Here is a 14,041-nt window from a genome sequence, read left to right as displayed (position 1 = left end):
GCTGCGGTCCGAGCCCCGCGCGGCGCGCGCCTGCGCGCACAGGGGGGCGGGCCCGCCTTCCCGCAGGACGCGGGGCGCAAACCGCGCGCAGAGCAGGTTTGGGGAGCGCGGGCCGGGGGCCCTCTGGCCAGGCCACAGCTGCGTGGGCCTAGTGTCCTTTAGCCCCGGGGTTGGATTGCTGCGCGGGCGAGGCGGGTCGAGATTCTTCCGGTCCCCAACTCCTTACCTTACAGCACGCAATGGGGACCACGGAGCCGGGAGAGCCTGGTGGGCCCTGAACTGAGTGGTCAGTGACAAAAAGCGAGGTTGCGCTCCCCGCGCGCACCCCAGCTGGGTCGCTTCGCTGTCCAACGCCTTTCCTCGGCTCCTGCTCCTCACCTGAGATAGGCGAGCCAGGGAACATCGGAAAACCATCTCAGGGAGGGTGAAAGGAGGGCCGTGCCACCAGAAGAAAGGAGCCCCCCTGTGAGATGCGGTTCCCTTCCTGACCCTCATAGCCTAAAGGAAAGCATCAGCGGCGCCTGAGTTTGGATGACCTGACCCCATTGCTGTTGGCTGGTGGTGTGACTCACTTAATCCTCCTGGTCCTCCATTCTTCTGTTTGTAAAGACTACCACCTACTTCACCGCAAAGGGTTTTTGTTGTTTTTTGAATGGGTTACTGTGATGGTGTTGTCTTGCGCAAATTGTTGCTTCTCTGTGCTTCAGTTTCCTTAGCTCATCTAACTAATCAAATCTCCGTTATTGGTTCTTGTAGTACAAAACACCTCTTAAAACATAATGGCAGCTATGACTTCACGTACATTTGTGTAATTGAGAGGTTGAGAGACTGCAAGCTCTAAAAGGGAAGGAAACACGATAATCTAGGTGTATCCCTAGTACCTAGTACAGAGCTGGACACTCGGTGGGTGCTCAATAACTGTCTGTTGACTGATGGACTGCATGCAGAGGAAAACAAGGATCCTGGTACAGTCTGGAATTGTGTCCACTCCCTCATAGTGACTTAATCTCTTACTTTACAGAACAGGATATTGAGGTCCATCTGGCTTAAGGTCACGGCCAAAGGTCAGGCCACCAGGTTCAACCTCCAGTGCAGAGGAGAAAAGGGTTCCTAATTAATTGTAGGCAAATCCCACAAATTGTTGTGATCCTCAGGTTTAAATTTATGCAGACTTTATTCCGGTTGCTACACCAACGCATTACATGTGTTCCTCCTCACTGCAGTGTCAAATTTTAATTAAAACTCGTATTATTGGGAACAGGATTGCATCAGTTGAGGATGCTGGTTGCCATAACAATATAAGTCTCTTTATACACACCAACATACACCCTCATCCACTCTTTTCTTTCATCTTTACCCAGACTGTGCTTGTTCTAGATTCCAAAAGGTTTATTTTAGGTATTCAGAAGTTTAAAAGAAAGTGATTGGGCCACACACTTAGCTTCTCAATAAGGAATGTATCTTTTAGACTAAGGGAATCTGGGCCAGTGGGATGCAGGAATAAACAAAGAACGCAGGTCCGAGTTGCCGATGTATTTTCTGCTCCTTAGCAGTGTTTTGGTGGTCTTGCTTCCTTGAACACATTCAGGGATGGGGAGTTCCTCCAAGTAGATGTGTTTGGGGAGGGTCCTACCTCTAATGTAACCATAGCTTGCTCTGCTGGTCCAGTCTGCCCTCAAGTGATGAAGTCCTATTCTTCCCTCAAGTGACAACCCCATTTTCTACAAGTTTTAATAGCCTTCAGTATTTTCAAGTTAACTCCCTACTCAAGAGTGGACTGTTGTTCAGTTGCCAAGTCATCTATGACTCTTTGCGACCCCATGGACTGCAGCATGCCAGGTTGCCCTGTCCTTCACTACCTTCTCGAGTTTGCTCAAACTCATGTCTGTTGAGTTGGTGATGCCATCCAACCATCTCATCCTCTGTTGCCCTCTTCTCCCTCTTACCCTCAATCTTTCCCAGCATTAGTGTCTTTTTTCAATGTTGGCCCTTCGCATCAGATGGCCAAAGTAATGGAGCGTCAGCATCAGTCCTTCCAGTGAATATTTAGGGTTCAAAGTCTGTAGTCAAGAGTGGATGGACCTCGAATTTTTTGAAATATTGGTGAACAGAAGCAGAGAGAAAACTACTGCTAGTGAGCAGCCCACACCTTTCCGTTCCTAGATTTTAATTCACCGTTGGGACAGTGCATGTATTTTAGGAAAATGCACCCTTTTTATAAATAGGAAAACACTTCTGGTTCCAGCGGTATGGCACATTTTGCTAATACAGAGCACTTTCTAGCATAAACACACCCAAATCCTGGATAAAATATTACAAGAAGGACGCAGGCAAGCCAAGAACGAAAAAAGAGTAAATTTATGGCTGAATTTGCAAGAAGAGAAATCAGCAGGAGCCAGAAACAAAGATGGAAACAGAGGAACCAGGGGGTGGCCTGACACCTCTCATCCTGGAGGTGGTTACTGGACAGGGATTTGGGCTTCATCACACACTACTGATGGGAGATGGGATCTTGGGTCCGTGCAGTACTGGGAGTTTAAACTGAATCCCTTGTATAAAGACTGGACACCCCTGACCGCCAGACTATATAGTTGGGGGCCCCACAGTGGAAAAGGCAGGGGAGGCCCAAGTTTCCAAATATAATTAGCTTCAGGTCCTGCTTTCCCCCTGGACATAGGTGTATGGGTGTATGCTTTCCAAAGACTCGAGACTGACAAAATTTATATTTTAGCTTTGTAACTGAAGCTTGTATTTCCAAGCACTGGGAAAATTTGTCTGCGTGGGCCACAGCCTCAGCTATTTCAGTTACTCCAACCCTGCTAAATATCTGACTTTTGTTCTCAACACATTTGATAAAATTCATGTCTCATGTGGCTGCCGAAAACCCAAAGGGGGAAAAGAACCTCTGAATTAAGCTTATTAGTTTTTAACTGCTGCAGAACAAATACCACAAAGTGGCTTAAAATACAAATTTATTATCTTTTAGTTCTGGAAGTCAGAAATCCAAAATGGTGATGCTGAACTCTTTTATCTTTTGCTTATCCCTGAAACTCTTTTATCTTTCCTTCAAATTTACTTTTTAGTTGTCATTTTTGGTGGTGCTAGGTTGTCACTGCTGCCCGTGGGACTTCTCTAGTTGTACTGAGGGGCTGCTCTCCATCGTGGTGCACACGTTTCTTACTGCAGTGGCTTCTCTTGTTGCGGTGTGCTGGCTTCGCTGCCTTACAGCACGTGGAATCTTCCTGGACCAGAGATTGAACCCGTGTCCCTTGCGTTGGCAGGCAGATTCTTACCACTGGACAACCAGAAGTCCCTCTCCTTCACATTTAAATGATCCCTCACTGGGCATTCCTGGTTGTATGATTTTTCATCACTTGGCAGTGAAAGCAATGTCCTAACCACTGTCGGTTGAGCTGGGCCTCTAATTGTGACTTGTGGGTCCCACGGCCTGTGGGATCCTAGTTCCCTGACCAAGGGTTAAAACCTACGTCCCTTGCATTGGAAGATGGATGGATTTTCAATCACTGGACCCCCAGCAAAGTCCCTGGAATGTTTTATGATAAAAGCAGCTACTATTTCACAAGTGATTGTGCCAAATGCTCTGAGAAGAGCATTTACTGTCTACAGCATTAGAAGACAGTTTTACAGCTGAGGACGCAGCTTGCTTTCTATTGCACACTCCTCTCATCTATGTTAAGTTACCTCCGGCTCCTTTTGGCCCTTGGCCAGAAGAACCACTGTCCTACTTTCAGAGCTATTAAACACAAACTGATGTAGTTAAAGCTCTCTCTTCAGCAACTTTCTCGGGCTCCAAAATGATTCCATTTCCTCTTAAAAACCAAACACCCCTTCTTTTCTCCTGACCTTTATTTAAGGCTACCCCACACAGAAAGCACCACCTTAGTGAAATGCCAATGAACAGAACTTAGAAAATCAACAAATGTTAACAGTGGGTGACAGTTTGAAAGGAACTGGATGTTTGATAGGCTCTAGTTACCTCCCACAAATTACTGATTATAAAGGGAAAAAGTGACTTTATATAAGTGACTCAGGTTATTATTAGAAGATGCCACTAGATATGATATACTGAAGACAATCTCCTTCTTGGGTGATATTCCTGCCAAAAATGCAATCATGAGGAGACATCAGACAAACCCAAATTGAGAAAACTTCTACGAAATCATCCTTTACTCTTCAAAAATGACAAGGTCAAGAAAGGTTGAGGACCTGTTCCAGTTTAAAGCAAACTAAAGTCATGACAACAAAAAGGAGTAAGTGATCCTAGGGCCAGTGGAAATATATATAAAGGACGTTATTGAACAACTGACAAAACAGTGGAAAAGACAAGATTATATCAAAGCTAATTTCCTGGTTTTGTTAAGTAAACACAATAGTATTAACTATAGTTAATACACAAAGTTTTAAGAATAAAACAGATATGTCTAGCTTACCTTTCAGATGGCTCAGGAACAGTGTAAGTAAAATGAAATATTATTGGTAAATGGCAAAGGGGATATAACTTTTTGTATTACAGTGCAAATTTTCCCTGAGTTTGAAACTTTGTCTAAACAACTGTAAAAGAAGCCCGCTCATTCAGGTTTCTTCCGTGCTTTTCACGAAGAGGAACTGAGTATCTGAAATAGGCGTGTTTTTTTTTTAAAAACACTCTGTTAGGAACTGAACCAGGATTTAAATCCTGTTAACAAATTCCCATACAAATATAATTTCCACAGTAATGATCTCAAAAAACTAGTAATCCTGACTTCCTTCAAGGGGTCAAGGATGGAACTTACTGTTTATTACCCGTTTGTATTCACTTTCTGATTTCTGAACCATTTCTTTCTATTCACTTTAAGTTAATCACTCTACTAATCACTACCCTGGGGCCCACCTGTGAAGTTGCTGCCAAATCTAAGCAAGCTACTTAGGATCTAGAAGACCAACTACAAACCCACCTGCACCTACTCATCCTTTCAATTAATGGAAGCATACATGGTTTTAGGCACACGAAGTTTAAGATGTGGTTGCTGCTTCAAAAAGCTCAAAATTTAGAGAATCCCCAGGCAGTTCAGTGGTTAGGATTCCATAGTGCCAAGGGTTTGGGTTTTATCCCTGGCTGGGGAACTGAGATCCTCAAGCTGTACAGCTTTACAAAAAAAAGAAAAACTTGAGTATAAACTGGTAATTACCAAGTGCTAAAATGTTTTAAGAGCTCTAAAATACATATTTTATGAAGGACTATTGGTTATATAAACCAAAAAATTACTTCCTTAAAAAAGTTGGCACTGAAAAAAATTCTTATATATCTATTTCATGGTAGTGCACCATTTAGAGTGGCAGATCTCTGTACTACTCTAAGTAAAAATGAGCTGCAGAACACATTCATGGTATGAACTGCTTATTGAAGAACACAGGCATTACGGATGGATTAGCCTGGGTAAATACAGTGTTAGAAGCAGCTACCTTAGTGCATGCATGCTAAGTCGCTTCAGTTGTGTCTGACTCTTTGTGACCCTAGAGTCTGTAGCCTGCCAGGCTCTTCTGTTCAAGGGATTCTCCAAGCAAAAATACCGAGTGGATAACCATGCCCTACTCCAGGGGATCTTCCTGACCCAGGGATCAAACCCTTGTCTCTCAAGTCTCCTGCATTGACAGGCAGGGTCTTTACCACTTGTGCCACTTGGGAGGCTACCTTAGTAAGTGGACGCTAGAAGAGAGATACTTTACAAGACATTCATTCCATTTTCACAAGACTAAAATTGCACACAACCACAAAAACTGAAGTCAGAAAACATTTTCTGAAAGCAAGGTAAGTAAGAGTGAAATTAGGTTGAGGACTTGGGGAAAGATGACAGTTTCCTAGTTTATCTGGGTAATTATCACAGAAAATGTTCAAACTGCTACAAGATAAAAGAAGGTAAATTTTATGTGAAATCTAAAGACTTAGTTGAATACAAAAGACTTAGCATGTTTAGCCCTTCATAACAGCAATTATTTATTATGGTGCTAATCTAAGTACTTTTCATGTATTAAACTTTTCTCTTCATAACCCATGAGGGGTTATCCCTACCACTGTGGGTGACACTGAAGCACGAAGGTTAATGGCTTGCCCCAGATATGATGATGATGATCAAAGTCACTTAGTCGTGTCTGACTGCGACCTCATGGACTTCTCCAGGCCAGAATACTGGAGTGGGTAGCCTTTCCCTTCTCCAGGGGATCTTCCCAACCCAGGGATTGTTGAACCCAGGTCTCCTGCATTGCAGGTGGATTCTCTTTACCAGCTGAGCCACAAGGGAAGCCCATGATAAACCATCTATTAATACCATGTTGGTCCTAACCTCATGTTTCTGAGGAGCTGAAAAGTCCTTTTCTCATATTCAAGTCAGGAAAGAAACAAACTTGATAATGGCAACTCCGAATCAAAAAACACCAAATATCAGATATTTGCCAAATATCTGATGCTAAGTGGGAATACACAAGAAACTCAAATCAAGCCTTTCCCTCAGTGAACATTTTATTGAGGCAATAAAGCACAAAATAGGTTAACAAAGTGGGAGAAAAAAGATACCAAGAGAAAAGACGGTAACAACACAGGAGTGGAACGTTAAGTCACAGGGCAGGAAAGACTCGAACTGGCCATAAAGGCACTATGGCATGTTAACACACTATCAGGTAAAAGAACGGGGGATCCAGGTTATCACACTTCTATTCTGCTCTCTACCAGTTTAACACTCCCATCTAGCCACAGGTAAAAACGTGGCAAGTTGCAGAGACTCAGATTCTACTTAAGTTAGCAAGGAACTAAGCATTTTATTGGTCAACTCTAAGTGGGCCAGTGTTTATATATAAACAGTAGTTTAGCATGTCCAATGATGGGGGTCCACAGGCGTGGAATAGGAACTAGAGTTTTAATAAACTGGTCTTTGCTATTAAATTCTTATGGGTGCAGGCATTAACCTATACAGTTACCCACCTGCGGGGGTGGCAGCTAACAAGGATAGAAAACCTGCCTATTACCATGTGATGTCATAAGACAGCCCAGTTGAAGGATGCTGCATACTTTTAGAAAGTCATATTGTATATTGTAGTATTCCCCCCTCCTTCACTTTAAAAGGCTGTGGTTTTAAAAGCTTTTGTTCTTTCCCTGAAAACAAGAGAACTTTGGTCAAAGCCAATTCTTAAAAGTAACTTGTCCTTAAACACATTTTGAAAGGCAGTGGAGACTTGCCTCTTTATGCAAATACAGTCGCAACTCTTTTTCTTTGAAACAGGCAGAACAATAAACTGTAATTACAGATACCAGTTTTTTTCTCTCAAAATCCAAGGTCTACATGGGGAAACAAAAACAAACCATATTTCTTATGAATATCTAAAAAAATATCAAAAGCATTTAAGAAAATAAGGTCGTCAAAGAAGCATCAACCTTTTGGGGCACTATGTTCCTAAGATTAGACTCTTTAAGATTTCATAACAGGAAGCCCAGAAATTCTCAAAATGACGGTATCCATCACACTGTACCCTAACACTACCCAGCCCATGACATCTTATACACTGACAGCTCCTAGAAAGATGTTAAAGCTGAGCCAAACAACCTACAGCCCAATTTCAGACTAAGATTAATGAATGGTTTTTAAAATGAAATTACCTTAACGAACCTGAACAGAAGAGATATAAGGTAATTCATTTCTCAAACTGCAATTTCGACTAACTAGGCTTACGGACATAAGGACTAATTGTAACCCAGTAACTCCTATGAATTTGTAGATTATAATCTGGTTTCCACAGTATTTATTACACTTTATGATGAAGTACTAGGGTTTAACCCATTTAAGTTTTTTCCAAGCCAACCACATTAAGTTCATAAGGATGATCTAACCAATTATCACAGAATCCCACTAACTACAAAAGGATGACTGTTAGGCAGAATTTTGCTTTAAATGGTAATTGATTTACCAAATGATCTGTTAAGTGCCTGTTAATATTAAGGATTTTCTAGTAGAAAACACAGTATTTGCTTTTTCATTGTGAATAACATACTAAATTTCTGATCAAAGAAAGGTTACTTCTATTTTTACATAACAAACAGTAAAGATCACAGAACCTTACTCTTACAAAACACTAATTACAATGATCACTTTCAGAAAGTGGGATTACCAGGCTAGATGAGATCCCAAGTATTAGAACTACTTTTTTGAGTTCAACCAATTTAAGTTGAAAGAACATTTTAAAAAGCTATTAACTTAGGCAAAACTGTATAACAGGTCCACTACAAAATCTTTTATTTTTAACTTAAACCTGTTTAAGGGGCCAAAATGACTTTGGCAAATTTGATTGACAGCACAATAACATATCCAAACTTATTGCATCTGAGACTTGCCTTGTTTTATACTTAAGTAGAGTTTACATCGTTTCCACAGATAGATTATCAATGTCTCGAGGAATTTATAAGAGTGACCTATTCAAGTAAGGCAATCATCTTGGTAGCAAACTTTTATTGAAATCTTACATAACTCAAGCTTTATAAAAAGCCAACATAATTGAAAATTGGGTTCTCCCTCTAAAGCCTTAAGTATTCAAAGCCTGAAACGGTTAATTTAAAATTAAGCAAACAAATATAACAATAACAAAACCCCTCCAGCAGATCCTGCTGAAATACTTAAAAAAAAAAAAAATCTAAATGAGCTTAATCTTTACAAAAGTTATTTTAGCTCAAAAGCTATAAAATCAAAGTTATCTTAATTCTACAAAGAAGGGAGAGGATCTTTGACTTCATGCCATTTCTTTAGAACCTCATCTTTTTCATTAAATTTGGCTACAAATCCAATTTCTGTGTGCCCGTTTTGGGAGGTTTCTTCTTGCAGAAGAGGCCAAGTAGAAACATGAAAGAGTAACTGACTAAGCAAGTAGGAAAGTGTTCTGTAATAGTGTGCAAAGAATGGAGAGTTCTGGGTTAATCTCTGGAACTTGATCTGGATCGTGACCTTGACTTTGAACGAGATCTAGAATGGGATCTTGAAGCTCTTTTTGGTGCAGGGGACACAGAACGGGCCTTTGAGGGTGGAGCAGGTAGGGGTGAATTGGAACGGGATTGGCTCCTTGATCTAGATTTGGACTTTATATCACCTTTTCCATTTTCTTTGGGGGAACGAGATCGAGAACGAGACCTGCTTCGAGATTTCTCATACTCATCCTTCGATCTGCTCCGAGAGCGCGAACGGGAGCCCCGATCGGACTTGGGTTTAGATTTGCTTTTTGATCTAGATTTCCTGCCTTTGGAACGAGACCGTGACCGACCTTTGCTCCGAGACCTGGATCTAGACAAGAAAAGCCAGATTTTTTTTTCAGTACCTTGCCAGAACACACAAGCACTCTATAAACAAAGTAAGTTATTAAAAAAAACACTCAAGAACACACTTACCGGGAGCGACTTTTTGAGATACTTCGAGATCTACTGCGGCTGCTCCTACGACTTCTAGATCGTGACCGTCTTCTAGATCGTGACCTGTAACAAGAAATGTGGTAAATACATTTTCATCTCAAGACACCACAACACGAATGAACAATTTATAGACAAGCCAAACATAAAACTCCTTAATTGCTCACTACAAATTAAATCTAGTATCAAAATATTTAAAAAAGAACTCAAAAAGGCCAATAACAAAAGAAACTAAAAGCTGACCTAATTTCAATTCAGCAGTAATTGAAATACTGCTGTTTGAATTTTCTTTTGTTTGTGGCAAATATTGTCTCCCCCCATATCCTTCAATAAATTACCTAGATCTGCTTCCAGAATAAGACCGCCTATGGCTTGTTCGTGGCTTATCTTCAATGAGTCTAATATTTCTCCCATTGATTTCTGTACCGTCCAGTTTATCCAAAGCACGCTTCATGTCAGAGTAGGAGCGAAACTCAATGACACCTTCATTTGTGCGTTCTTTGTGAGCATCTGCATAGGTTACTTCACCTGCTTGTCTCATGAAATCCTAAAAGAGCAATATGACTAGTCATTCCCAGAAATCTAAAGAAAAAAGATTTGCTGTATTTGATTCTCAGATATAAAAGAATACAAAAACTTATCTTCTAGACATTAAGTCAAATCTTTTATCCCAAATTATAGCACTTACCTTTAAATCTTGCCAACTGCAACGACTAGAAAGATTTTCTACAATAAGTCTGAATTCTGTGCGTACAGGTGGCCCATATTTGTCTCTCCCAGAGGTTCTCCGACTGCTGTATCCACCTCCACCACCTTTATCATGTGAAGAAAACAATTAGATGCTTTGCAATGATAGGCATGCATAATGTTTTTGAAAGTTAGTACAAACATAACAACTTTTATTTACTGGAGTAGGACTTTGCTATTATACTGCTAAACCTTCGATACAGTTATGATTTGCCATAAATTAAATTAAGGGCAAGTCAAAACAGACTAAAACCAACTAAACTTCTCCTACATTCTGTTAGAGAGTGACTGCTCCTTTATTCAATTTACCTCGCTAAGTTTTATTTTACAGAACATTGTAAAATATAAAACTTAACTGATTACATGCATTTCTACATTTTACAAAAATGTTTACTAGTTACACTAAGTACTTACATCACAGTGTGAGGTTTTTGGTGGTGGTTTGGCCACAAAACACGCAAGGTAACAGTCACCTAGTTCAGATTAACCAGTTTTGTCTAACCCTTGGAATCCTCACCATCACCCTGCGTCTAATGGCAAAAGGCTGCTGTCGTCATGGCTTCCGGTAAGGTCAGCCAAAGGGTCATAGGGCAAGGGTCACACAATGTATGGAAAAGCCAAGGCCAATCAGGAAAGGCAGTCATCTTAGCCTCAGTGGACACAGCCTCAGCCCCATTGGTCACTTTCAAATTGAAACATCAAGGACTTGTTAAAAAGTTTGAATTCAACATGCAACAATTTCAACATCAAACATTTAACATAACCAACCCCCCCCCTCCTCCCAATAACATGCCCCAACTAGTGCATATACAGCATAAAGTTCATTTAGATCTCCTTTGTGGTGTAAAACCACCTTACTTATATTTTCTTTGGCCCCCGTCAATTTTCGTAAAGCTAAAACCTACACTTAAAACCCCACCTAATTCCCCGCCCCGCCCCCACCTCCACCCCAACCAGTCCCAAACTTCTACGCTAAGTCATTCACATTTCTAGCTAATGCACTGACAGGCAAGTTGAGGGCATACAACAAATACAGCCACCCCTCACTTCCTCCGTGGGTAGAGCCCACGACAGTGCTGACAGGGGCCCAACAAGTCACTCCCCCCCGACTTGGCAATTCCCGCCCCCAAACACCCAAACCCTGCCTAAGCAAAACCCACCACCCAGTCCCCGCGCTCCGGCGTCCCGTGTCTTCCCCGGGCAGGCGCGAAGGTAGCGAACCCCGGGAGCACCCGAGTCAAACTGCCGCGGCCACCTCGCCTGCCCGGCTGGGAGGCCCCACCCCGTCCCCCCTAAGCCTGCGCCCAACCCCCGGGGTCCCAAGGACGCGGAGCGCGCGGGGGTGGAACTCACTGCGGCTTCCGTAGCTGTAGCCGTCGCGATCCCGGCGCGGGCCGCGGGCGTGCTCCACGATCACGCGCTCGCCGCACAGCTCCTTGCCGTTCAGCTCGTAAACGGCGTCGTCGGCGTCGCGGGAGTCCTCGAACTCCACGAAGCCGTACCTGGGGGGCGGTGCGAGGGCCGGAGACCGACGGGCGTCGTTAGGTCGAGGGCGCGCACGCGCGCGCGCCCCCCCGTCCCCGCGCGCTCTCGCGGCTCCGCGCCGCCGCCATCTTGGCGGCCCTGCCACGCGGCGCCGCGGCCTTGACCGTCTTCTCCCTCAGACGGGCCCTGCCACCGCAGGCCCGGGGCGCTGCGGGCGGACGCGGGCTCCCGGGGCCGACTCACCCATTTTTAAGGTCTATTTCGAGAAGGCGGCCATAGCCACTGAAAAAGCGCTGGATGTCCTTCTCCCTGACGTTGTAGCTCAGGCGTCCTATGTAGACGCGCGGCATGTCCGCAGCGGGCAAGGGGCCCGAGGGCTGGCGGTCGAATGGCGGACCGCACGGCAGTAGCCGCGGTGCGGGTGCGGTGACGGCGAGAGCCCGGACACGCACCTCACACCACAGCGGCGGCCGAGTCCAGCCACACAATGGTGCGCGCGCGCCTGGGCTACGCTATAAGGGCGGGCGGTAGGAGGCGGTGCCCGGCGTGTGACGTCAGCGCGCTGCACGTACTCTCCCGCTCCGGAGCGCGGAGCGCGGCGCTCGAGGGTGACTTGCTGTTCCTCAGCCCGCCAAGTTTCGGGGAAGTGAGGCTTTACCCGCTCACAGAGTTTTTTCCCACACATCTTTGTTAGCGTCACATTCTGTCTCCAGCCAAGGACTCGTTTTCTAGTTTGTGCTTAAAAAAACAACAACCCACAAACTTTCTCCATGCTAGCTCTTCTGGACGGGCGCTCGGGAGGCCGTCCCGGAGAATCCCCTTATTTCATTGGTTCTGAAGGTTGTCATAATAGGCCTCCACGATCTCTGATTGGTCCCTCAAAACGAGGCTCGAATTTTCTTCGCGGATCATTGGGCTCACGCTCCGCTGGTGTGGAAGGCACCTAGTTAGTGGGTTAAGTGCCCTTTTCCACAGCATACTAAGTTTCTGTTCCGAGGCCGTGTGGACCCGCACCGGGGTTCACAGCCCTGCTGGCTTCTGTCCTTCGTGCCCCCACAGCCGCCATTGCGGTCTCACTTCACTGCCTCCCAGTATGTCCAACTGTCCTTCCAGGAGTCTTTTGAAGCACTGACACCTGGAGACCTGCAGATTGAAGTATACATGGCAATCCCACGATCGCTGTGCGTCCTAAGTTGCTTAAGTCGTGTCCGACTCTGTGCGACCCCATGGACTGTAGCCTGTCAGGCTCCTCAGTCCATGGGATTCTCCAGGCAGGAATACTGGAGAGGTTTGCCATGCCCTCCTCCAGGGGATCTTCCCGACCCAGGGATGGAACCCGCGTCTTCTGCGGTTCCTGCCTTGGCAGGCGGGTTCTCTACCACTAGCACCACCTGGGAAGCCCACTTGCTATAGGTACTGACAAAGGGAGCAGGGCCAAGACCTCTGGCCCAACAAAGTTGAGCAAGCCCTGACAGCCCTCCCACAGAGGTACGCTCATTTCCTTCCCTCAGTGGAGCGTCCGTTGTCCCAACGTGATCCCTCACCGCCCCCACCCGTTGGTTTGAAGGGTGTCTTATCTATGTGGCAGAAACGCACATTTTGGAGTTTACCACTAGAAATACTATTTAAACCCCAGAGGAGTAAGTTTAAGTGGAGATCAGAAGACCCTGGAGTTCTCTGAAACTTAAGTGCAGGAAAAGATGCTGGTAAAAAGTGACTAGAAAAGTGGGTAGAAGGGTCGGAGGGCAAGGTGTAACGCAAGCTGAGGGGAAAGGGCATCATGGGGTTAATACTGGCTGTTAAGGTATCTTCGTGTATTCCAGCGGGGCAGCCTTGATCTACAGTTTCTGGTTTAAAGACAATGATTTTTCCCTCCCCCTCCCCTCACGGGGGCATTTGCCAAAGTCTGAGAGTCTGTCGGTTTTCACGGCTGGGGGAGGGGGAGTGTTAATAACTGGCATCTGGTGGTAGAGGCTACAGTGTGCTTAAAGTTAGAAAAATAAAATATATAGGTGGATCGTAAAAATTTTGTGTGTGTTTGTGGAATATAGTAATTGGGGAAAGGAGAATTAATGGGATAACTTTTTTCACTCACTGAATTGTCAGTATTTTGAAGTTTGTTGAAATTCATTGTTGTCTGGGAATCCCCTGGAGGTCGAGTGGTTGGGACTCCACACTTTCACTGCCTTCGGGCCCAGGTTCAATCCCTGGTCCGGGAACTAGTATCCCATAAGCTGTCCAAAAGTTCATTATTGGCAAGAGGCGACACCCCACTCTGAACTAAGATGCATATGGGAAGTAGGGTGTCACCTCCTCTCTCCTTGCAGTTCATTTGTGCAGAGAAAGATGCAGCTGACATGTCCTCCTCTC

The 14,041-nt window shown here is 44.6% G+C and overlaps 1 protein-coding gene across 1 annotated transcript; it reads right to left on the bottom strand.

Moving 5' to 3' along the window:
- Window positions 1-6,499: 6,499 nt before the first annotated feature.
- On the bottom strand, window positions 6,500-12,180 carry SRSF6 (serine and arginine rich splicing factor 6). Its single transcript, XM_043479459.1, has 6 exons — window positions 11,915-12,180; window positions 11,540-11,688; window positions 10,128-10,252; window positions 9,778-9,986; window positions 9,422-9,505; window positions 6,500-9,317 (listed from the first exon to the last, which is right to left on the bottom strand). Exons 1-6 carry the CDS (start codon window positions 12,019-12,021, stop codon window positions 8,954-8,956), a joined length of 1,038 nt encoding a protein of 345 aa, XP_043335394.1. The 5' UTR covers window positions 12,022-12,180; the 3' UTR covers window positions 6,500-8,953.
- Window positions 12,181-14,041: the final 1,861 nt, after the last annotated feature.

The sequence above is a fragment of the Cervus canadensis genome, chromosome 10, assembly GCF_019320065.1.
Source record: "Cervus canadensis isolate Bull #8, Minnesota chromosome 10, ASM1932006v1, whole genome shotgun sequence".
In the NCBI taxonomy this organism is placed as follows: domain Eukaryota; kingdom Metazoa; phylum Chordata; class Mammalia; order Artiodactyla; family Cervidae; genus Cervus; species Cervus canadensis.
The sequence above is the reverse complement of the archived record's forward strand: the minus strand, read 5'-3'. Positions and strand labels throughout refer to the sequence as shown.